At 37.6% G+C, this 24,937-nt stretch overlaps 3 protein-coding genes and 1 pseudogene across 4 annotated transcripts; 2 read left to right on the top strand and 2 right to left on the bottom strand.

The window, feature by feature from the left end:
• Positions 1–371: 371 nt before the first annotated feature.
• Positions 372–2,785, top strand: LOC133715108 (F-box protein At5g51380-like). Its single transcript, XM_062141471.1, has 2 exons — positions 372–1,856; positions 2,327–2,785. The coding sequence occupies exons 1-2, from the start codon at positions 565–567 to the stop codon at positions 2,622–2,624; spliced, it is 1,590 nt and encodes a 529-aa protein (XP_061997455.1). The 5' UTR covers positions 372–564; the 3' UTR covers positions 2,625–2,785.
• A 420-nt stretch (positions 2,786–3,205) lies between these two features.
• On the top strand, positions 3,206–9,563 carry LOC133718219 (uncharacterized). 2 transcript variants are annotated; one of them, XM_062145045.1, is made up of 15 exons: positions 3,206–3,358; positions 3,459–3,542; positions 3,626–3,699; positions 3,796–3,829; positions 3,939–3,997; positions 4,104–4,218; positions 4,310–4,347; positions 4,499–4,596; positions 4,684–4,739; positions 4,813–4,936; positions 5,020–5,147; positions 5,266–5,331; positions 5,436–5,510; positions 5,764–5,878; positions 9,428–9,563. In XM_062145045.1, exons 1-14 carry the CDS (start codon positions 3,311–3,313, stop codon positions 5,815–5,817), a joined length of 1,053 nt encoding a protein of 350 aa, XP_062001029.1. In that variant the 5' UTR covers positions 3,206–3,310; the 3' UTR covers positions 5,818–5,878; positions 9,428–9,563. The 2 variants fall into 2 exon arrangements, with proteins under 2 accessions (XP_062001029.1, XP_062001028.1); XM_062145044.1 differs by lacking the exon at positions 9,428–9,563 and adding an exon at positions 5,990–6,344.
• Positions 7,956–10,034, bottom strand: LOC133718220 (non-functional NADPH-dependent codeinone reductase 2-like; annotated as a pseudogene).
• A 6,685-nt stretch (positions 10,035–16,719) lies between these two features.
• On the bottom strand, positions 16,720–24,499 carry LOC133718629 (structural maintenance of chromosomes protein 2-1). Its single transcript, XM_062145502.1, has 21 exons — positions 24,070–24,499; positions 23,013–23,693; positions 22,725–22,868; positions 22,314–22,604; positions 22,043–22,228; positions 21,798–21,962; positions 21,628–21,687; positions 21,483–21,545; positions 21,273–21,364; positions 20,991–21,087; positions 20,560–20,676; positions 20,228–20,446; positions 19,565–19,705; positions 19,324–19,491; positions 19,065–19,249; positions 18,822–18,915; positions 18,662–18,750; positions 18,325–18,550; positions 17,796–17,870; positions 17,296–17,417; positions 16,720–17,145 (listed from the first exon to the last, which is right to left on the bottom strand). Exons 1-20 carry the CDS (start codon positions 24,385–24,387, stop codon positions 17,301–17,303), a joined length of 3,528 nt encoding a protein of 1,175 aa, XP_062001486.1. The 5' UTR covers positions 24,388–24,499; the 3' UTR covers positions 16,720–17,145; positions 17,296–17,300.
• Between the last annotated feature and the right edge of the window lie 438 nt (positions 24,500–24,937).

The following is a 24,937-nucleotide window of genomic DNA, read 5'->3' on the forward strand; positions in this document are numbered from 1 at the left end:
GACCGTATAATAATTTCTCCATTTATGGTATAAGGTTTTAATTGATGTTCTATGTGGCAATCTTATCCAACAGGTTAGACAGTCACAACACCATTAAAGACTTTTCTTCCCGTTGAAAAACTCGTTATTCCGTATCAATCAAGTAACTAAATCACCCACAAAACTCGGTGCTTCTTTTCGTGAGTTCATTTTTACATAAATTCTTAAACAACTTTATATATCCTCACAATTCGTGGGAAATTTTTTTACCGTATAGAAGAGGAGAAAACTTAAACTCAATACTTGCTGGTGGATAATGTTTTTGGCTTATAGTAAAAACTTAAAAGCGGATAAGTTGAAAAGGGCAAAACACAATGCAATGTCTAATTTCCTTTTATTTTTCACACCAAGATTTAAATGAGTTGCAACTAAAAACAAAAAAGCGCCCAGAATGTGGGAACAGAGTTCAAAACCCTCATCATAGACCCATTCAAATTCTTCACCCCAGGGATGGAAACCCTTCATCAATTCATAGACCCAAAATCTCGCAATTGATTTCAAGATCGAAACTTTAGAAAATGTGATATGCAGAAAGAAAACGACCCAAGAAGAACAAGAATGTTGAAGATGAGATTCAAAAGATCAGTATCAGCAAAAGAAGAAGAGGAGGAGGAGGGTCGCAAAACGACGGCGTTTGCGGCGGAGAGGCCCGACCCGAGAAGCCCATTACGGCCGTTGAAGCTGAACAGAAGGTCGGCGAGTTGGTCAGAGTCGTGGCTCAAGAACACTACTTCACTCAAGAATGTGATCATGGCTATGCAACTGGGCTCGCCCAAAGAGTCCAGATTGAAGCCCGCCCAGAAAACCCTAAACCCTAATTCTGAAATTTCTGACCGGACGGCCCAATTGTCCGATCAAATCCTCCTCGAAATTCTGGCCAAACTGCCGGAGCCTGATCGGAAGCCGAGCGCGCTGGTCTGCAAGCGGTGGCTGAGCCTCCAGGGCCGCCTTGTGAGGTCGGTGAAGGTGAAAGACTGGAGCTTTGTCGAATCGGGTCGGGTAATTTCAAGGTTTCCGAGCTTGACCCAGGTTGATCTGGTACCCGGTTCACTGATCTCGGACCGGAATTCCGGGATTTTGCTGAATCATGGTGGGTTTTCGGTGCCGGTTGCTTGTTCCGGTCACCGGGTTTTCGAAGCTGACTGTGATTTGGTTCCTGGTGAGGTTGTGGATAGAGGGCTTAGTGAGTTAGGGAGTGGTTGCCCCAATTTGAAGAAGCTAGTTGTGATTGGGGCGAGTGAGTTAGGGTTGCTAAGTATAGCAGAAGAGTGCCCAACTCTTCAAGAGTTGGAGTTGCACAAGTGCAATGACAATTTGCTAAGAGGCATTGCAGCTTGTGAGAATTTGCAAGTGTTGAAGTTGGTGGCAAATGTGGAGGGGCTATATGGTTCTGTGGTTTCAGATATCGGGTTGACGATTTTGGCTCAGGGGTGTACAAGGCTGGTGAAGCTTGAGCTTACTGGGTGTGAGGGAAGCTTTGATGGGATCAAGGCAATTGGGCAGTGTTGCCAGATGTTGGAGGAGTTGAGTTTCTGTGATCATAGGATGGATGGTGGGTGGTTGGCTGCGCTTTCGTATTGTGAGAATTTGAAGACTCTGAGGTTTCAATCTTGTAAGAGGATTGAGTGTGTTCCCGGGCCGGATGAGTATTTGGGTGCTTGCCCTGCTTTGGAGAACTTGCATTTGCAGAAGTGTCAGCTGAGGGATAAGAAGAGTGTGAGAGCTTTGTTTATGGTGTGTGCAGCTGCTAGAGAGATTGTGTTTCAGGACTGTTGGGGATTGGACAATGATATGTTCAGGCTGGCTAGTATTTGCAGGTAGATGGTTGTTTTTGATATGCTTATCTTTGGTTGCTTGAGTTTGATATTGGCATGTTAAAGTTCTAAAGAAGATAAATCAGATAATGTGAATGAAAGTTTGGCATAGAACTATGGTATATCCGAATCTATACTTGGATTAGTTATCTTGTATAAATGTTCTTAAATCTCAAACTTTGTGAGTAGATCTGCCGAAATATAAGGTAAATCTTTCTTGTTAGTGTGATTATAAGCAACTGTGTCAAGTTAGGTAGTTCAATTGATTTTTCAGTAACTGATATGATTCTGTTGGTAATGTTGTAAAGCAAGTCAAGAAGGCAAAACACCTTTTGTTTAGATTTTGTTCTTTGAATCAGCATTTTGCTTTACCTTGTTGACAAGTAACAAATTAATCATGTTGACTTTAGGAACTCCAATTAGTTTTTCGATCTCTTACTTTGGTATGTTAATGGTTTCCAATGTTTTTGTAGGAGGGTGACTTTCCTATCTCTAGAAGGATGCTCACTTCTAACAACGGAAGGTCTGGAGTCTGTGATTCTCTCCTGGAAGGAGCTTGAACGCCTTAGAGTTGTATCATGCAAGAATATAAAGGACAAGGATATATCTCCTACACTCTCAAGCATATTCTCTACTCTCATAGATATGAAATGGAGACCTGACACCAAATCTCTGCTTCCATCAAGCATTGTTGGAACCAGTTTGGGAAAGAAAGGCAGTAGATTTTTCAGGAAAAGTAGAGACTTGAAGTTTCTGTTTGATGCTCCTTGATCTTATGCACAGATGATTCGTGTCAAAGCTGCAATTAATCTTCCTTTGAAGAGTATCAGTAGTATACTACAGCTGCCGTACTGATTTTGTTGTCCGTTTGGATTAAACACAGTTGTTCGCAGAGGAAGATGTTCTTAGTTTCGTCTTTCCCATTAAGGAAATTGTTTTTCAGGCAACTCTTCTTGCCATGATTTTAGTTCTGGTGCAAGTGATCTTACCTTATTTTGATCTTAATATAGTGCTATGAAAGAATGCTGCACTTAAATGTTGTGCATGAAGAACCAACAGATTTGCAGTCATAAGTAATCCATGAATACCAAAACGCTCTTCCAAATAACCCCATTCAAAGACCAGAATAACCCCGATTTTGATCAAGGAGTTCTAAATCCACCCAAAAATTTGATCAATGGTTAATATTGAAAATGCTCTTTAAGGGTTCATAAAATTTTGTTTCGCACCGGTCTAATAAACTCGTAATATTAGAAAGTGTGAGCTATAGTAAGAAACTTCTATACATGCAAAATATATACAATCTAGTGCATTGAATTAGGTCCCCCAAATTAAATGTGAGGTCATGTACGCATACGCCATGAAAGCCGAGATGACGATGATGATGATGATAAATTCACTCCGTACATGCAGTTTGAGCTAGAGGGAATTGCAGGACATGGTATGATCTTATTATTATGGGTCGTGAAATAAAGCACGGTTCCTCCAAATACGACTATGTCAAGGTTTGGTGGTTTCTTCAACATTCTCTTCCTTTGTGTTTTGTTGTTTGATTCAATCCTGAATAGTCATATTCCAAATCCGTAATTCTGTTTTCTTCTGTAGGTGAAGGTGTGGCTGGGTGATCATGCCGAGCACTACTACGTGTTTTCCAGGTTTTTACTCTGCCAAAATTTAACTGTCACCAAGGTAATAATCATTTTTCCTACTCTTTTTAAATATATACAATGTCAATTCGATTATTTGGCTAACTAGGCAATGTCATTGTTCAGATTCCAAATCATATATCTATCAAAATCGCTCTTGATCTCAAGAAGCTACTCGTAGACAACAGCCTTCTAGATGTGTATGTGCCCCCTCCTCAATCGATCATGTTCCTTTTTTGCTCTTTGGTTAGATTTTATTACGTGAAACCATCTTAGTTCGTTGTGTTTTGTTGCAGCTCGCAGTCGGATTTGGAAGAGAATCTGTTTAAGGTAATGTCATGATGCAATTGTACAATGTCAAATTTCCAAATTCAAAGTGGTGCACTTGGTTCACTTCTGGATGTATTGGGTTACATATGATCATCTCTGTATGTGTTAGATTATGGAGCAAAGGGGTTTTAGGGAAGATTACGTAAAGCGTTACCGGATGATGACCAGGTTAATAACTCTAGATATTACTTTTAGGAAATGCCTAGAAGCTGAATGAATGACGGTAAGTTTTTTAGCATGACATGGTTTTTAATTAGTATGTCTTTTCTATCAGATTTCACCATCAACGAGTTCCATTAGTTATTATTGTGTGTGGAACTTCCTGTGTTGGAAAGTCCACTATTGCTGCCCAAATTTCACAAAGGTTCAATTTGCCTAATGTCATGCAGGTTCTTCTTTTCTATCTGATATAATATGTACCTATTTTGTTTGAGCTACACGGATGGCTTTGTGTTTTATTTATGTTACTGATTGTTGCAGACAGATGTGGTGTACGAATTGCTGCGCACATCGACAGAGTATGTGCCAATCTTGTTTATCTCCTTGATTCTACATTTCAACAAGTTTCTATGTTAAACTAGTTACTTATTTTTTCTCCATTAAGTTAAGTTTCCTTTTTCGTTTTGAGAAGCAATACAAGAGTTTTTACTCTCCTCTTATCCGATTCAGTGCACCATTGGCCTCCACTCCGATATGGGCACGAGACTTCAGCTCCTCTGAAGAGTTGATTACTGAATTTTGTAGAGAATGCCGGGTTGTTCGAAAAGGTAATCACTTCATTAGTCCCCTGCATTATTTTGCTAATCCATTGATTTATATAATCTCTATTGTGCAACACATGTTTTTAATTCCAGGTTTGGCTGGTGATTTGAAGAAAGCACTGAAAGATGGAAAGCCAATAATAATAGAGGTACTTAAACACTTCATATTAAATTTCTAGAGTCAAAAATTACATTATAACTGATGTATTTGGATAATTTCAGGGGATACATTTGGATCCAAACATTTTTTTAATGTATGAAGAAAAGAGCCACTCACCGGATCTGAACTCTAGTACCGATCAGCATGTCAGCTCAGAAAAAGGGAAGGGTGTTTATGAGAAGAAAGGTAAAGTTGCTCGGTAAGTTTATCATGTTTTTCCCTTCTGATAAACCTACTTTCATTTTGTTCATAAATGTTTGGTTGTGTAGGTGAAAATGTTAAGGGTCCTGACCCAATAATTATACCTCTGATTTTGAATATGGCTGAATTTGAGCACCAGGCATTGCTAGAGGAGTGGTTCTCTTCTTGCACATGTAGTGATAAATGGCAAGTCCAGGTAAGTTATGAAAGTAGTTACTAATGGATATTAGTAGTTCAACCTCAAATTTTCTTAATCCTCTTCATTTAAACTCTTCAGTTCATTCTACTTCTTTGGTTTTTCCTTCTCTGTCTAGGATAGAGATAAGCTGATAAGCAATGTGAAGATGATTCAGGACTATCTTCACTCATTTGATTCAAAGGTAGGTATCGTGTCTGAACTCTCCAGGTACTTTTTGATTCGCTTTATCTTTGAAATGGCTGGTGTTTATCCATGGTTATCTTAATGTCATTCCTATACTATCAGGGACTGACAGTTCTCAACCTATCAGCAGCCACATTCGCTCAAACACTAGATTGGCTGCACGGATATATTCTTGAGGTACTTCTTAATTAAACATCGAAAATGTGACTGTTAATGTTAACAATTGATTGGCAAGTCCCAAGCAATGCCTACATAAGCAAAAATATCCAGGAAATTGAATAGCCAGTTTGACTGGAAAATGAGACAGCTACATACCAGCTCAGTTTAGCATGATCTGATCCTATCTCGTGTTCTTAGTTACTTGTCTTAATGAAGCACATGTGTTATGTTGTATCTCTTCCCTGATAACTAAAGCAATTTAACTCTCCAGCGTATTGAGCAAGGCATGCAATCAGCATCCAACGAAAATGGCTGGTTTCTCTAAAATTAGACTTTGCATTCGGGTGTTAGCTACATCAAGGCAGGTCTGAAATGCTGCGAACAAGGTAAGGCCAGTCTATTCATCACCAACTTCACATTTGACTTGCCAGTGCTTGTTTCATTCTTTTTAAGATATTTTCTTTTTATGTCTTCCTGTTATGGTTTGCGACATATAGAACTCGAGATACATCCGGTAAGGTTTCTGAAAGCTGTGAACAAGATCAATGAAGATCATTGCAAGTTCAGAATACAAATGGAGAGTATAATACCAGCAAGAACCTTGTGCATGCTAGCCTCTTGTAATGCCAGTATGCAACCAACCCTTTTTGAAACTTCTCCTCTTCGTTTCGATTGGAGAAATTGAAATGCAAAGATGAATGATCTGTTCTTTGTTCTAAATTTCTATACTAGTAGTTACTTGGTAAAATGTTTATCTTCAAGAACAATAGGCAGGTCCTGTCTTCAAAGCATTGTGGTGGTGAAATTAAAACCAAAAATGGAAAGAAAATCAGATGGCTTTTGGTGGTGAAATTATAAGGGGTTTTGTCCATTTACCCCATTTCTAGGGATTTTTTTCCCCCTTACCCCATTAAGTTTTTTTAATTCCCTCTTACCCAATACACTCTAAGAGAGTCTTCCCTAATACCCCATTAAGATTTTTTTTTTGTTTTTAATTTTTTTTTAATACAATTTTACCCCTCACCCCTTTGTTACTTAGAGAGAGAGAGAGAAAATGGAAGAGAGAGAAACTATAGGAAACTTCGCCGGAGCTCGTCACCGGCCGCCGGAATCCGGTCACCGGCCGCCGGAATCCGGCCAACTTTCGCCGGATTCCGGTCACCGGCTGCCGCCCACCGGAAAGTTTTTTTGCCCCCTAATAGACGTCTATTGCCCCCTAATAGACGTCTATTGGGGGCCAATAGACGACTATCAGCCATGTATTGCCCCCCAATAGACGTTTATCAGCCATGTATTGCCCCCCAATAGACGTCTATTGCCCCCTAATAGACGTTTTGATTACCGAAATGAGAATTAATCTTCCTAAAATGACACAAATAAAACTTTGATTAAAGAAAAAAAATGAGAGATTACATCAATTTAAAGCGTCTATTGCCCCCCAATAGACATGTATTACCCCCCAATAGACTTTTATCAGACGTCTATTGAAGGGCAATACATGTCTATTGTCCACTAATAATTTTTTTTTTTCTTTTTTCTTTCCTTTTGGACCTTCTGCCCTCTTTCCTTTACATATCTCTCTGTTTAGCCTTCACCTTTTTTTTTTTTTTTTTTTGTTGTTTGAGAATGAAGCCTTCACTTTCTGGAACCAGTTTCTCATGCCATTTTTGCTACCTCATCTTTCTTCCTCCAATCCCTGAAACTGGTCTTTACAACTCTATCGGTTTTTTTTTTTTTGATACACATTAGCTCTACCGTTGATCAATCCAATTATGATGAAAAGGCCAGAGCTTTGGAGGCTGAGAAGCTCCGAGAAGACTCCGGCACCTCAGACTCCTCCGTGGTCAATGCAGACGAATCGAAACCAAACCATCAACGACACACAATTTCTGATTCAAAGAATCATAAAAAACATGGCAACGCCGACTCCCGACGCGCCAGTCGGCGAAGACAAAATCGCAGACCTGATGCAGCAGACCTATCGTTTGACTCATGGGCTGAAGACGATGAAGACGAGGAGGGGGTGATCGGCGACGGCAAGGAGCACCAGATCCCTACGACGCAGCCGATCACGGACTACGACATCGTCATCGGACGCTCTGCTTTCCGGGACCATCAACGATCTTCACGAGATCGCGTAGCGGTGGTGACGATCTGCATTTGAGGGTCTTGTCGCCGTCGCTGTCGTTGTAGGCAACTTCTCCGGTGACAACGTCGTCGACAGTGGAGCGACGCTGAGAGAGACAGGAATCGTGCCGGAGAGAGAGAGAGAGGAGAGAGAGGGGTTGCTGGCAGTGTGGATAGAGAGGAGAGAGGACAATGGCATCATGTAGTTTTTTAATTAGGTGAAGGGCAAAGTTGTCATTTCTCTTTAAATTGGGTTAGTGGGAATAAAAATCTATTGTTGGGGTAAGTGAGATAACTTTGGCTCATTTTGGGGCTTTTGGTCAAGGACCCAAATTATAATTCATTGCAGATGAAAGGTAGTACAATACATACAAACACAACAACATCAATGTTCAATGTTTCAGCGAGTCAAATTTCATCATCCCATAAATCTTCAAGTGTCTTGTATGGACTTGTAGTTTTATTCACTAGAGACTCTCCCCTCATGATCTTCCTCTCCCCCAACTTCTCTATCTCCATCAAATCCTCTTCGTCCAATTTCAGATCAACGGCTCCAATGTTCTCCTTCATCCTTTCTTGATTAAAGCTCTTTACAATCACACTTGACCCTTTTGATAATCCCCATCGTAGTGCAACCTATATGAAGCAAAAAGCCAACAACAATTACATTTTGGATTTGAGAAAAGCACAGAAACTGGTGTTGGGCTTGGATTTGATGGGTTACCTGGGCTGGAGTTGCTCTGTGCTTGAGAGCAATGGACTGGATGATTGGGCTGTCCACCACAAGTGTTGAGCCCCATGCATTCCCTGGCCCACCAAGTGGTGAGTAAGCACTGACATGGATTTTGTGGTCCCCACACACCCTTCTCTTGCCTCCACATTGGGTGCATCTCCACCTGTGCAATGTAAAGAGTAGGTGGTGATGATTGATTGATGCTGAGGACCTCATACTTGAAGAAATGCATAAACTGTGGTTTTTTTTTTTTTTTTTTTTGAGAATTCATAAACTAAGCATTGACCAAATAAAATTTTGAAAAAAAAAAAAAAAATCATTGACTTCTCTCTACATTAGATTAACTAATATGATTAGCTTAAAACATACCTGATTAACAGCTGGAGGCACAGAGGCAAATTCCAAAAGCTGTTCAATTTTTTTGCTTGAGAAATTGCTTACACCAATAGACCTACACAATCCCAAGTCCAGGCACTTCTCCATACCAGCCCAGGTTGTCTCTATGTCTAGTTCCTCAAAGTGATCCTCTTTCGGAATGGCATCAAAAGCCCATGGCTTCAATTTCACTGGCCAGTGAACCAAGTACATGTCCAAATGGTCCATCCCCATAGTCCTGAAGCAATATTCCATTGCAGATTATTAATATGAACAACTTGAACAGATGGGTTTTCTTTTATATGAAAAATAACATCAACTTGCATAGTGATGGATCCTCAAAAATCCCAAAACTCATGAATTTTTGTGCCATGATTTTCAGGCTTGGATATGGTCATCAGAATCTTTGACCAACAAAAGAGGATGGGATTTCAAGAGATTCTGCTTTAGTAATATTATTATAACACTCTTGAATCCTACTTGATTCATGAAATCACATGCACCCTGTTATGAGTCGACAACTAGTTTCTGCTTGTTCCTTCCTAATTTAGTCAGTAGATTAAGAAATGAATTTGGTGTTAGTTGGTATAGTAATCTAGTATCTGTGCTTACTTTAGAGTTTGTTTCAGAGCTGAAACAGGGTCATGGTGATGACTCCCCCATAACTTAGAGGTAACAAAAATGTCTTCTCTTTCTACAGTCCCATCTTGAATTGCCTCTGTTAAAGCGTTTCCCAGGGCAGCCTCAGAACCATATATCATGGCTGTGTCAAAGTGCCTGTAGCCCATCTGCATTGTACAAATCAATTATTTCAGAAAATTGCAGGGATTAGGAACTACTCCGGAATGTACGTGCTTGTCGATGAAAGTTCAGTGTATCGTAGATATATACAAAATGGATGTATTATGTATATGAGAGAAATATTGTATACATCTGTTATAAAACTTATTTACAACACTACATCTAAAATGAGTCACATGGTGTTGTAAAATATGTCATACTGCTAAATATGTTAGGTTTAAAAGTTTGAGCTTTTACTTTTTATGACAAATAACATCAAAATGATCCATACCATTTCCTCAAAACGCTGTCGGTATATCAGATTACAAAGAAAGAAGAAGAAGAAGAACAAGAACAAGAATGTATATGGTTTGTACCTTGAGGGCCATATGAACTGCTAGCTCAGTAGTGTTCCTATCATTTTCGAAGGAGTAAGTGCCTAACCCAATGAGAGGCATTGTTACACCACAATTCAAGCGAACTTGGTTGCTCCTCATCTTTCTCTGCACCTCTCTATATTTGGTATGTGTTTTTGCTACTCACAATGCAAATAAGGGTCTTCTGCTGCACCTATTTATAGAGAGACCTCTCCCAATGTCAACATTAGGTTAACCGTTTTCCTAATTCAACCTCATAGAATAGTTATTCTAAAAAAAAAACCTCATAGAATAGTTTTAAAACTCGGATAAGTTGCTAGCTCATTACTCAATGAGTGAAGAAGACATTGAAGTAGAATTATTGAATCAAAACAAATCAAAGCTAAGGATCTTCCATGTCTTTAGGGATTTCATGAAATGGCCCAAAAACCCAAAGGGCAAGTATCTTGGGGCATCTTTTAGTTTTAGGGAGAGATTTTTCTAGCTAAACAAACCTAATATTATTCTTTGGTATATTTAAGGTCAACTTGAATGTGCCTCTGTGGCACTCTGAAAGCAACCCTTGCTTCTAAGAACTACAAGTGTTGCCTCCTCCTCTCTTCTATTTCCTTCTCTCTTTAGCTTGACATGGAAAATGCTTAAGCGTGCAAATTAATTATCTTGGGGTTTATTGACTCTAAGTCTCTAACAATAATTAATTAATTTAAATAATTGGTAGGTTGACATCCAATATTAATTGTCAATGCATTATTTAACTTTTTAAAGTCAATAGAGATATTTTTTTATGGTAAATAAGTCAATGAACATGTTAACCATAACTTAATTATCAAATTAGGTAGCATTACTCGTTGACAAAAAAAAATGTAGCATTTCCCTTCTTCTTCTTTTTTTTTTCTTGAAATTTTCTTGTTCCGTAACAGTTCGTTTTTAGAAAGTGTTTCAATTCACAGAACACCAAAATTTCGAATGAATTTTCTTGTTTTCAAACTTTGAAAAATTGTAAAAAAAAAATGTGGATCAAGATTTTTGAGTTCCATCAGTTTGAGAAGTTCTTAAAATTCATGATTTGAAGGTGTAATAATTTAGATGAGAAAATAAGAACATGCGATTTTGGCCCAAAAATCTTGAGAGTTCATAGTTTTTGGTGAAAAATTATGATTTTGGACAATTTTTTTTTTAAGACTTTAAGTACAATAATTTTTAGAAGGTGTACCAATTGACGAAATACTAAAATCTCGAAAGAATTTTTATTTTATTTTATGAATTTTCTTGTTTTCCAACTTCGAAAAATCAAAATCGAGTAAGACTTTTGAGTTCCATCAGTTCGAGAAGTCCTAAAAAATCATGATTTGAAGGTGGTATCATTTTGGTGACAAAATAAGAATATGTGATTTTGGCCTAAAAACCGTGTGCTATCCTTAGTTTTTTGGGAAAAATCATGGTTTTGGACGCATAAAAAATTTAAACTACAAGCACACAATTCGTAAAAAATGATTTTTAGAAGGTGATCCAATTGACAGGACACCAAAATCTCAAATAATATTTGTTTTTTTAATAGATTTTCTTGTTTTCCAACTTTGAAAAATTGCAAAAAAAAAAAAAAAAGTCATGTGGAAACTTTCGATTCCATCAGTCAAAAAAGTGGTTAAAAATCATGGTTCTAAATTTTTTTTTTTTTTTTTTTGAAAGAAGAGTAAATCTCTGCAAATTGGTACATCTTTTGAGGATGACACTGCATGGTTGGACCTTCATAGCCTTGTTCACTCTCTTTGTTGACATGGCTCAAAAGTCAAATAAGCATTAATAGTTTTATTTTAGCGTCCTCCTTGCTTAATCCTGAAATTTAGTCGAATTTTAGCGTCACGAATATCTTCTTTGCACTTATTCTTATGGCAAGTTGGGTCCAAATCGCATAGAAGTGATAGAACTTAAACCGTACTACTTAGTACCACGACCTAGTTGGCTTATTATATACAAGGTTGGATCGTATATCAAATCCTTCTCTGGGAAAACCAAAATCCGATAGGGTGAATACATTAGGCATTTTTAATCCCTTAGGAAGATACACATTGCTGGTTATATATATAATAGCATAGATTTTAAGCACATCTCACTATAAGACATGATGCATATATTTTGAGCACCGCCACAGAGGCGTCAGGATCCCAACCCAAAAATCATGTCATGTGAAGCAGGGATTTTCTCATGTTCTTCCTATCATCTTAGAGCCCACAAAAAGGATTCGAAAATCTGAAGCATGGACAAATTTGGCATACAATTTCAAAGCTTTAGAATACAAGTTGAGCACAGGGCTCAAAACGGGAACAACATTGGAATGACACCACCATGGAACTACTCGAAACAGTTTTATATGTACATGCAATCCTACCTAAATGAAAGCTGGAGATTGTTTACATAATCAACTATTGCAGATTGGAGCAGAACCTGATGTTGTGCTTTTCTTTGACCGTCCTGAACAAAAGATGGTGAGCGAGTGCTAAATCGTGGTAGGGGCTTGTATGGATTATACATTTCTGTTAGGTTGAATTATGTGCAAATATTTACCTTGAATGTGGTAATTTATTGCAGGGACGATTTGATGATAATAGTGAAACGCACACGAGTTGATAAATTTACAATCTTCTTCACTCCATGTCATGCGTGACACACACACACAGAGATGGAGTTTGAGTGTTTGAAAATGTGACAAAAGCAATGGCAGCTTGTTTTTATTAGTTGCTAAATTAAGATGACATAAACACTAACAATGAATAGTATGAGTGATATATTTATCCGAATGCGTGATTAGCAAATTAACAAAACCCCAACATAAAATACCAAATGAAATGACTAGATGCAATTAATACATTTGAATTCAATTTGAAATGCCTGCTGCAAATTGTCCGATACATAACTGACAAATTGAATTGCATTTTGAAAGCTAAGGGTCTGTTCGGCAATGTTTTAAAAAATGATTTTCTAAAAAAAATTTTAAATAAAAATGAGAAAATGAGATTATATTTTCCAAGGACAAATTTCATTTTACCTCCCTGATTTTTAGACCCAAAATCATTTGTACCCCTGCACTTTTAATTTCATCACGGGTTCCTCTGTACTTATCAATTTCAATCAATCTTGTCTAATCTTTGGTTTTCTTGCCAACTATTGTGTGATATATTTTGAAATTGTAGTCACATCCAATATAATTTTACATGTCACATTAACGAATCATCATCATACATGGGAGCCCATGAGACCCACATTTTCAATTTACTAAATACTTGACAAAAAAACTAATGATTAGACATGATTGATTAAATTGGAGAGCACAAGAGTACATGTGATGAAATTAAAAGTGCAGGGCCACGACTGATTTAACGCGTAAAGGTTAGGGAGGTAAAATGAAATTAGCTCTACTAATTTTCCAAATTTAAAAATTTGTTCAATAGTTTAGTGCGAAAAAATATTCTCCATATTTTTTAAACTAGAAAAATGAAAAAGTGAAAACGTCAAATTATTGTTTTCAGTTTCTTCGAGTAAAAGTTGGAAATTATTTTCCATGTTTTGAGAAGTATGTCGCCGAATGCATTCTCATCCTATTTTCGTTTTCAAAAATGAAAATACATGCATGAAAACGTTATCAAACACCACCTAAGTTTCTTTTACAAACCTCGACAGAGCTTATATTTTTTCCATATATAGATACAAAACTAGAAATCAGTGTATCACATACTTTCTGGAAAGGCTGGAATTGAGAATCTAAATATCAAATTCTGGAGGAAAAGGATGTGATCAACATAAGCAGACCTGTGGATGGAAGAAATAAAAAGTTAGAAACTTGACTTGTCTCTTATATGGGCTGAAAATCAATTTGTACGCAAGGGATGTGTGCTATCTTGGGCCGGTATCGTCCTTTGCATCTTTCTTCAAGTAGAGGACACCCAGAAATACTTCATAGAGTAAGTGAAAGAGGCAGGCCCTCCTCTGGAATGGTTGTAAGCTTCGGACATTTGTAGATTTTGAGACGTTCAAGAGAGGTGAGGAATTGAAAGCCCTTGCTAAGTTTCTTTAGATTTGGGAAGTTTCCAATATTCAATTCAACAAGAGATCTGGGGAGAAACATCTCCTTTTCCTTCTAATTCTCCCCAGGTGGAAAGGATACCAGACCTGGATCATCTTCACCACTAGAGATCCACATATATCTCAGAGAGGCGAGTCTGTGTAACCCTTGAAATTCCATCAGCGCCTTACAATTATTGATCTTCAAAATTACAAGTGATGTTAGGTTTGGAGGGGGGAAGTAGTACTCAAACCTTCACAGTAATCAATCTCCAATTACTCAAGATTATTAGAGTGCATCATGTCTCTTAGCAAGTGTGCGACCTCCAATTTCTCACAAGATCTGATGATCATCGTTCTTGGCCACACAATCATTCTCGGCAACGAAACAAGACATTGACAATCGAAAATAGATAATGACTGAAGATTGGTGAGGTGGCACAGTCCCTCAATAAGGATTTAAGGTTTGGGCACTTCTAAATATCAATTTCTTTGAGTTGACAGGTGTCATCAAGGTTCCTCTGAGTTATTAACTCCAGCTGTCTACAATCCCATATCTTAAGCTTTTTAAGAGCCGTGGGTAATTGGCCTTTGCATAATAAGGACAACAGAGATGGACACTTCCATATCTTCAAATACTCGAGACAATAAGACGAACAAGAACCATCCATCCCCACCTCCTCTTTCTCTATCAATGATTTCAAACTCTCACAATCCTCAATCTTCATTCTTCTTAGACTTGAAGGAATCTGGTATCTTGCAAAATGCAACAGAGAATAGCAATTCCAAATCTCTATGACTTGAAGACAAGGTGGCAGACCAACATCCGGAAAAGAAACGAGATTTGAACATTGATTTATTTAAGCTGTTGAAGACAAGGTAGCAGACCAATATCCCGAAAAGAAACAAGACTTGAACATTGATTTATTTCAAGCTGTTGAAGACAAGGTGGCATACCAACATCCGGAAAAGAAACAAGAGTTGAACATTCACTTATTTGAAGCTCTTGAAGAGATGTAAGGTGATGCAATCCTTCTGGTACCTTTAAAAGGCTTCCACACTTGCTTCATTTCAGACGTTCAACCTTGCAATCCAGTATTTGCAATTGCACGCACCAACTGCTCTGATTCTTTCCCTAGCTTTTCAAAAAGGGCAGAGTTGTCTTCGATATACAAACCATCGAGAGAAATCAAGTGTTGCAGTAATTTATCCTCATTCTGAAAAGAAGATGTCAGCTTCTCACAACCAATAATCTTCAACTCTTTAACATTTTCAAGCTTTTCATGAAAGCCTCTCTTTGGAATCTCAACTCTGAAATATTTGAAAATGTCAACCTCTTTAATAAGTTAAACTAAACCGTACTTGTGTCGTGAACCACCATCTTGCAATTTTTGATGTTTGATTTATGAAGCTGTTTATAATTGGATACTGAAACCACCAACTCCTCACATCCTAAACCAATTCCTCGAACAATTTTTTTTTTTTTTTTTTTTTTTTTTTTTTGTGAATTTTCTTGCTTTTGAACTTTGAAAAATCGTAAAAAAAAAAAATCGGATGAAGCTTTTCGGTTTCCATCAGTTCAAGAAGTGGTTAAAAATCATGATAAAAGGAAAGGAAAATTTTGTGCGAAAATAAGAACATGGAATCTCGGCACAAAAACATGTCCCATAATTCATAGTTTTTGGTGAAGGTGTTCCAATTGATTACGGAACATGGAATTTTTCTTATGAATTTTCTTATTGTTTCCACTTTGAAAAATCGTTTAAAAAAATTAAGTCAAGATCTTTGAGTTTCATATGTTCGAGAAGTGCTTAAAATCATAATTTGAGGGTGAGACAATTGTGGTGAGAAGATAAGAACATGCGCTTTTGGTCGATAAAACCTATAATGTCCACCGTTTTTGGTGAAAAATCATAGTTTTAAATAATTATTGGCTAGTCTTCGTAGAGATGAGACATCTTTCTAGGATTACATTGTCTCGTTCACCCTTAGTCTTGCACTCTCTTAGTTGACATGGCTCAAAATCAAATAGACATTATAAGTTTTATTTTAGTAATCTTCCTTGCTTAATCTTGAAATTTAGTCAAATTTACAAATCTAGGCTCTTGAATATTCTTTACACTTGAGAGACAACATCTCTATTCACGACGATTTGGGTCCGAATCCCGTAGAACTGAACTGTACAACTCAGTACAACTGGGGCTTATTATATACAAGGTTGGATCATATATCAAATCCTTGGGAGCCATTCGAATGAGAAATACTAAAATAAGGACTAGTTGAAGACTTTTTTGGTAGACTCACTTTTCGATCACATTTCCACAAATCAACCGTTAGATGTTTAGATATTTATGTGAAGATATGCAATTTTTCAACCAAATTGAAAAATCTTTAAAGCATTCATAACCGTGATTTAAAAGTTATGACAGATTTGATTCGTCCATTAATTTGATCTAGTTCGATATCTTAACGATTAACAATTTGGAAAAAAAAATTTCAGAAGTAATCTACTCATGCATACATAAACATCTAACGGTTAATTAGCTGTAATGTAATTGAAAATAAGTTTCTCAAACCGTTGATTAGAAAGTTGTCAACTAGTTCTCATTTTAGTAGTCCTTATTAGAAGAGCTCCCTCAAATCCTTTTCTAGGAAAACCAAAATCCGATAGGGTGAATACATTAAGCATTTTTTTTATCCTTAATGGGCATTTTTCATCCCTTACAAAGATACACAATGCTGGTCATATAATAACACAGATTTCCCTTTCAAAAAAAATTTGACAGATTTTGAGGACATTTCACTACAAGACATGATGCATATATTTTGTGCATAGCCCCAATGGCGTATCAGGATGCCAACCCAAAAATCATGTCATGGCAGAGATTTTCTCATGTTCTTCCTATCATCTTAGAGACCACAAAAAGGATTCTAAAATTTAAAGCATGAACAGATTTGGCATACAAATTCAAAGCTCTAGTATACAGGTTGAGCACAGGGCTCAATATAAGCACAACATTGGAATGCCACCACCATGGAACTACTCGAAACGGTTTTACATATACACTTGTACCTAAATGAGAGCTGGAGATTGTTTGCATAATCAATCTAACATGTAGACAAACAAGAAGTTTCTCATACATACGCTGGAGATGAATAAGCTTCACCGGAAAAAATCATTCACCATGGTAAAGTAAAACATCTGAAACAAAAGATAAGTTCGACCAATCAGAACAAGTTATACTCGACATGGCAAAGGAGCAACTTTTGTTTAACACAAAGCTACAAATGAATTGAACTTTGAAAGAAAACAGTACAAAGGGCCATTTAGTTAAGGAGATTGGAGAAGTACCAGCATCACTTGTTTTGCTTAGCAACGGTCCTGTGAACAGTAGAAACTCCATCCACAAATTTTGTCCGGAAAAGGACATTAGCATTATTGAACATGCCTTCTTTCAGTGAAACCACTATGAACTGAAAAGATGTGACAAACAAGAAAAAGGGTAAGATAACTTAATTGTCGTGCAGACTTTACAATTTATGCCACAATCTGCTCATTTGAGAGAATGAGGTTTGCATTACAGACTCCAGAATACCAGACTCTACAAACACCCAAGGGATGATGTCAAGTCAAAGATCAGTGGTTATGCTAGATCACAACTATGCCTAAAACGTTCTCTGAGCTTTTTAAGATTTGTAAAATTCAGATAACATTACTTATATACTGACGGAAAATAAGTTATATCTTAGCTAAATCTAACTTTATGGGTTACAGGAGGAAAAGACGTTACATTTCAGAAGCAGATTCCAGCTAGGTAAAAAGTAAATAACCAAATGACAGAATCCACCAACCTGGGAGTGTGGGAAATGACTTTTGATCATTCTTCCAATATTCTGGGTGTGACTTAGATCAAGAGCTGCATCAACCTGTAAGTGAATAATACGATGCTAGTAACTGTTTCATCTAAACAAGAAGAGACCAATACAACATAATGAACCTACATTAAAGATTTGCAGATACCACTACGGATGCTATAAGCATCCCACTAGAGTACTCCAAAAAAGAAAAAAAGTAAAACCTTTGAATGACAACTTCCACATATGGAGTAGCTTTTTCAAACAAAGAAAAGACAAGAAAAAAGCTAAAACCCAGGTAAACAAGGGACGAGCAGTCCATTAAACACATAGAACAACAGAGCACCAAAGGTAATAGCCTTCAATATATGCCACCCGTTAAGAACATTACGAGGTAATAGAAAGGTTGTAGAAATGTTTTGGTAGAGAGTCCATAGGAGAAGCATGCAGTCATATTCTAACCCGAATTGGACACACTTCTGGTAATTGGAAAGTGAACAAACCCTAAAAGAAAAGTTAAGCATACCTCATCCAGTATATACAGAGGAGCTGGCTTGAAGAGAAGCAATGCCAAGATCAGAGAAAGTGCTAGCAGGGATCGCTGACCTCCACTCAGTTCTGACAAGGACTGTTTCCAAACGCCCCCAAATGCAACACGCACCTCAAGGCCATCTAGGAAGCTGCACCCTTCAGGAGGTTCAAGCTTTCCCATCGTGCCGGGTAAAAGGGTAGAAAAGATAGACCCAAAGTCTCTGAAGGATTTTTTTTTTTTTAGAATAGTGTCAGTTTGGAGTTAAAAACAAATAGCATTGGAAATATAGAGAAGTTGTTAAAAATTATAAAATCAACTGAGAATGACTCACTTGTTAACTTTGACCCAAGTAACGTTCAATGTTTCCTTCTTTTTCTCATCCAGCTCTTCAATCACCATCTTGATCTTAGACTTGTCATTCTAAGAAAGCAAACCTAGAAGTAAGTATAAGGAAAGTAAAAGAGCACTCAGAAAGATCAAGGTTCACCAACCTCAATGATGTTCTTCTTAGACATTAGGTCATTGTACTCGTCTTCTGCTTTCTCAAACATTGCCATAACTTTCTTATTCACCCTTTTCTCAAGGCTACAAAAGAAAGGAAAAAGTTATCTCTCAGCCTCATGGAAGGTACTAATAGCATAACTTTTAGAGCATATCAAAAATGAAAATACTTCAGTCCCTGAGCAGAAAAGTATAACCAACAATTATGAAGAAGAAAAATCCGAGTCACTAACCCAGATTGTTGAGCCTGCAGTTTCTCTAGTTCTTCCCTTGCATTGCAAGGATCCCGCATGGCAAAATCATAATCAGTCCCAGTTTTTCCAAATAGCTGTTTCTCAGATGTTATCCAGGCATGCCTCTCTATCAACTTGTCTACTTTCGTAGAGCAGTCTTTCTGTTCCATTTCCATTCTTTTAACCTAATTTAGAATTTCAAAAAGATTAGAATGAGTTATACGTATGGAGAACATGTAGAGGACAATCAGCAAAGTACCTCATTTTCCATCCTTTTCCGTTCAAGATTTGTCTCACGAAGTTTATCTTGAAGTCTTTGCTGATCAGATTCAATGCCATTAATTTGGGAATCACACTCCTTCATCTTCATACGAATTGAATCAAGCTGGGATTTTGCATCATCATGCTTATTTCTTGTAGAATTTACCTGCAAAAGAGATGTTTGTAGCATGAAAAATCGTACACAAGTTATGAGTCCAAAACCAGTATCAGTGTTTTACCTTTTCTTTCTGTTCTTCTACTTCTGAATTGAGACCATCAATTTGTGCTCTCAACGAAGACAACTGAGTCTCCAAAGATGCAAGCTCTTTTAAAACAACATCCTTTTCCATAATAAGCTTCTCCTTTTCATTTTCATGTCCCTAGCAGTCAGTAAAATCATATCACACAAAAATTAAAGAGCTGATGTGGAATCAGACAATAATTATCAACCCAGAAACTGGAGCAGTTTCCAAACACAATTAGCCACATGAAGACTTCTGAGTAACATTGGCAAACATCTTCCAGAATACTAATCTTTTTTTTTCTTTTCTTTTTTCCTGGTTGTTTCAATTAGGGAGGAAGCATCTTAGTTAAACAACTCCTGTCCAGTGTATTTTTCCATAACAAAAGTTCTGTAACTTGGATTCAAAAGCATAAGAGTTCATGATATTCATAACTAAGTTTATTTATTTTTGTATACATAGAACTTCTTTTATAGGAATGACAATTATAATAGTATGAGATGCAAAATACAATAGGTGGCTTCAGCAGGCCAGCCAAACAATCACAAGAACCACTATCTAAGAACAAGCATCATCAATCAAGTTGTTTCAAATAAAGTAAGCTCAAATAAGATCCCATGGACAATATTTATATTAAACCTCAGCAATATTAAGACCTACCTTGAGATCCTTTGAAGCTGACTGGAGTTGAGCTTTTGTCTCTTTGATCTTCTTTTCCAAATCTTTCAGCCTTCCCTCCCGACTGTTGTCATGCTCTTTGATTGATTTCTCAAGAAACAACACTTTATTCACACAATCTTCATGCAGAAGTTTCTTTTCTTTGGCTGCAGAATTTGCTTCTTGTAGCTCTTGCTCAATCCTCTTTACTAATTCACCAAGCTAGGTAGCAGAATAAAAAATTAGGATTCATGTCATAAACAAACCAGTAAATGCAGTCCACAGCATAGTTCTACGAATGAATATGCTAAAAGAGAAAACAAACGGGACAAAACCTTATGATGCTCATTTTGTTCAGCCCTGCCCTGGAATAATTTAAGGTCATATGATTTGAGTTCTAACTGTGCTTTAAGCTCCATGAACTTCTTGTGAAGAGGCTGAATCTCTCTAATCTGCAATTAAGTTAACAAAAGATTATGTGAAATCCATAATCATTTTCATTCTGCTCTAAACCTCCAATACCAAAGGCAAAAGATAGATATACTATACATAAACATACAAAGTCTTGGATAATTTTTTTAATTAAAAGAAAAGAGGTAGAGTGAGAGAGAGAGAGAGCATCTCAGTAATACATTAAAGAAATTACTATGGAAATAAAGTTCCCAAGGACATGTAAAACAGCCACAACATGATTTTTCAATTGCATAGAATAATATGAAATTTCACAGCATATCTTATTAAGAGAAAATAAGATTTCATAGTCAACCTTAGCTTCAATTTCAGTCAACTTTTTCTGGTGCTCGGATAGTTTTAGCTGAGCTTCGGCCAGCTCATGAAGCTGCCTTAACAGATCACCCCCACCCCTGTGACAGTAAATTATTGCTTTAGAAGGAAGACTAGCCAGAAGTATCTGTACTTTGAATTGATAAATGATAAGGACAATAATAACAAGTTTGGAAATTTAGTCAGAAAAAGCTAACAGATACACTCTAAAAGAAGGGGAACAAAGCATCAATTCTGAACTGGAGGAGAAAGAACAGTGGCTTACTTGCGGCTTCCACCAGTCAAAAGACCACTGGGCTGAAAGATATCACCTTCAAGAGTGACACTTGGGGTGCGAACATCCCTGTTAAACGCAACCTAGGTAACATTCATAGAGAACCAGATTGGGTCATGCAGCTTTCCAATTTAGATTATAAGTGTTTTAAAGGACAATACTATACAATCAGCCTACAGCACAATCAAATCAACCTCTCACCTCCTTTGCAGCATCAATAGTTTTGCACACAAAGGTTGAACCGAAGACATATTCCATAGCACTCTGCAGTAAACATTGAATATTAGGTAAAACGAGCAATTATCATATTTGAAATGTCTGTGTTTTGTTTATGCTCAAAGCCTACCCTCAGTTGCTCATCATAGCCAACAAAACAAAGTGCCAGTTCTGCGTTTTCCTTGCCAACCTGATCATAAGAAATCAAAAGGTTTTCAGTAAATAAACTACCCAATTGAGAGGAAAGAAAAGTCTACAACGAGGTGGGGGGCAGGAGGAACTATTGGTAAAGAAACTAACCAATTTAGCAGCAGCATGTTGAACCCTAGGAGAAACTGTGTGAGCTTGAATTTTGTTCAAGGGTATGATTGTTACTCTCCTTCGAAGATTACCATTCTGAAGAAGTTGTTTTCCGGTACTTTCTGTGTCTACAACAACGTTAAACAACTTTCCACCAGCAGTGACCTAGAAATTAAAGATATGCGAGTTAGTACAGTATCTATCAGTCATGAGATGAAATGATCTGTAATAAAAGCATTCCTAACCTCTAAGGCAGTCATTGTGGAGCTATCCTTCACTTTGATAAGTTTTGCAACTACACCCTTGACTTTAGACCTATCAAAATTATTCACAGGATCTCTATAAGAAAAGTCAACATTTCCCAAGTGTCCTGAAAGATTACGCATTTCATCCTTCAACTTCTGCACACACTCCAACTCAGATGACCGGTCCTGAAGAAAATATTAATTGAGAGAGAGATGAACCAAATAAACTGTTTAGGTGCAGAGAGAATGATCAAACAGAAAGCATGTTAACCTTTTGCAATGCTTCTATCTGGCCCTCCTTATATGGAAGAGACTCCAGTGCCACTTTAACATTTTCCACATCTGTTTTCCTAGCTTTCAGCTCACTCTCTACAGCAACAGCTTCTTCACGCTTTGACATTAGTTGAGAATTTTTCTCTTTCAACTCCTTTTCACAGTGACGAATTTTTGTTTTCAACTGTTCCAATTCTGTTTCAGCACTCCCTACAGCTCTTTTGGCATCACCCAATTGATCTTCAAGACATTTCTCCTCATTTCCGCTACTCTTGCCAGCGATTACACCCTGGAAACATTGATGAATCAAAAATCATAGTGATTACAAAAGTAACTTGCACACCATGCAAGCATAACATGTGACTTTGATGATACAAGGTATAGACCAACACATAGATACACTGTTTACCTGGTACTGCGTCTCATACTCATTCAGACTATGAGAAAGTTCCTCCGCTCTCCTTTTCAAATCAGCAGCTCCTTCTTCAGCATTTCTGATAGCACAGTCCCTATCTTTTAGAGACTGTTTCATGTCTTCAATGTTGCTAGCAATCTTACAACACAGAGAGGCAATACACAAATTCTATGTTAACATAACCATTTAAAACAAAGCATGTAGTAAATGATTACATAACAGACTTAAAAGAGCCAGATGTCATACAGAAGAATGTGGTAGGCTATAGGATAAACCAGTTACCTTTTTAGCATTTTCATTTTCAGTATCAAGATTGTCCTTCATATTATCCAGTATAGACACTTCCCTTACTACATCTTGAGAAAGCTTATCTACTTGGGTGGACAAAACTTTTACTTCTCCACCCATACTAGCTTCCTTTTCAGCAGTCAACTTTGACACTTGTGTCTCCATTTCCTGTATTGCTGCCTGCATCTTTCTTGTATCATCGTCAACCTCAGAAATTTTGGCCTTCACTTGTTCCACCTCACAAACTGCAGTGTCTCTAATCCTCTCTGCTTGAACATATTCATAAGCAATGCAGAACCTTTTAAGCCGATCCAAGTCAGCATTGCCATTAGCCCATTGCATATACTGTGTCCTTTCTCTCCTCAACTTGTCCAATGCAGGCAGTATCTCGTGGTCAAGAAGCTTATTAATCTCATCAACTTTACTCTGCTTCTTCTCAAGTGTTTTTAGAGCGGCTTCCTTTTTGGTTTCATACATTCTCGTCCCAGCAGCCTCTTCAAGCATAGACAAAATCTCGGGAGGTTTCATATTCAAAACCTTGGTAATCCGGCCTTGCATAATGAGAAAATGAGGATTATTCACATTGAGCTGCACCGAATGAAAAAGATTCTGGACCTGACTTGGCTGCGCAAGTTTCCCATTGATCAAGTACTTGTTCCTTCCACCAACCACAATCTGGTAGAGCAATACCAATGGATTCTTATCACATACTTAATAACGAGATTCATTAATAAAATTTCAGGTTGCAATTATATAACTACTGGGAGTATTACAACCACTCCACTACTACAGCAACTTACAACTAAAATCAACCTAAGAATAGTGAGAAATTAAGCAAGAAACCCTAAATTTCAAGTACTTATAACATACTCAATAATCGGCTTAACTAACAAATTCCGGTTGCGATTATCTAACTTCTCATAACATTACTACCACTCCAGCAACTCATTTCTAAAATTCAACTCAACAATAGTAAGAAACCAAGCAATTAAGCAACAAACCCCCAAAATTCAACATCAAAAACGACATCCAAATCCCGGAAACGACATACCTGCCGGGTGACGGTGAGTTCGGAATGGGCCTCGTACCCGAGAGGACTGCGGGCCCGGTCCGAATTGTCGAAGACGATGGAGACGGTGGCCTTAGTAATTCCGGCCTGGCCTTGCTTGTACACTAGCTCTTGCAGATTGGCCGCCCGGACTTGCTGTAAGTTGGTGATGCCGAGAACGAAGCAAATCGAATCGAGAATGTTGGACTTACCCGACCCGTTTAGCCCGGTTATGGCGTTGAAAAACGGGTCGAATCCCGGCACCACCGTCCGCGTCGCATACGACTTGAACCCTTCCAAGGTCACCTCCTTGATGTACATAGCCGGAGAGCTACGGACTCTAATGGCCGTCCAATTTTGTAGGGAATGATGGTCGGTGATTAGATCGGAACCCTAGAAAATGAGCTTCTGGTTTTGCTTAGAACTCTAAAAGTCTGAAATGGTTCGAATTTTTGTTATATTTCCGCTTTTTTGGTGGGTTCGAATTTTTAACCCTAAACAAGGCGGGAAACTACTTACTTTGGGCCTCTATTTTATATCTTGGGCTTTACACTATATTCAATGGGCTTTCATTGGGTGTTTTTGGGACAGAGACCTTTAAACTCTTGAACGAGGTCGTTTTGGGATGCAAGGTATCATATTTATGATGGTTTTCGACAGATTTGTTTTTTGGGGGGGATTACCGTAGGAACACGTGAACCTGTATTTTTAGGACCTTCTCCGAGTTACAGACCAAAAATCTCTTTTTCTAATGATTTTTCCAGTTTTCCGACTATGACAAATCATTAAAAAAAAATCAGATCAAGATTGTTGAAGTTCATCGGTTTTTGAACAATCATGACTTACACTTTGGTGAAAAAATAAGAACATG

This window comes from Rosa rugosa, chromosome 6, assembly GCF_958449725.1.
Source record: "Rosa rugosa chromosome 6, drRosRugo1.1, whole genome shotgun sequence".
Classification (NCBI taxonomy): Eukaryota; Viridiplantae; Streptophyta; class Magnoliopsida; order Rosales; family Rosaceae; genus Rosa; species Rosa rugosa.

What these genes read in the sequence shown, in the direction of transcription:
- LOC133718219 (XM_062145045.1), top strand. Translation starts at nt 3,311, where the DNA reads ATGGGTCGTGAAATAAAGCACGGTTCCTCCAAATACGACTATGTCAAG. An exon ending in AAAATTTAACTGTCACCAAG is followed by an intron (nt 3,543 to 3,625) that starts GTAATAATCATT and finishes GTCATTGTTCAG; the next exon opens with ATTCCAAATCATATATCTAT. An exon ending in TGGAAGAGAATCTGTTTAAG is followed by an intron (nt 3,830 to 3,938) that starts GTAATGTCATGA and finishes TGTATGTGTTAG; the next exon opens with ATTATGGAGCAAAGGGGTTT.
- LOC133718629 (XM_062145502.1), bottom strand. Translation starts at nt 24,387, where the DNA reads ATGTACATCAAGGAGGTGACCTTGGAAGGGTTCAAGTCGTATGCGACG. An exon ending in CCACAATGACTGCCTTAGAG is followed by an intron (nt 21,963 to 22,042) that starts GTTAGGAATGCT and finishes TTTAATTTCTAG; the next exon opens with GTCACTGCTGGTGGAAAGTT. An exon ending in CAGCTTCAAAGGATCTCAAG is followed by an intron (nt 19,706 to 20,227) that starts GTAGGTCTTAAT and finishes ACTGACTGCTAG; the next exon opens with GGACATGAAAATGAAAAGGA.
- LOC133715108 (XM_062141471.1), top strand. Translation starts at nt 565, where the DNA reads ATGCAGAAAGAAAACGACCCAAGAAGAACAAGAATGTTGAAGATGAGA. An exon ending in AGGCTGGCTAGTATTTGCAG is followed by an intron (nt 1,857 to 2,326) that starts GTAGATGGTTGT and finishes ATGTTTTTGTAG; the next exon opens with GAGGGTGACTTTCCTATCTC.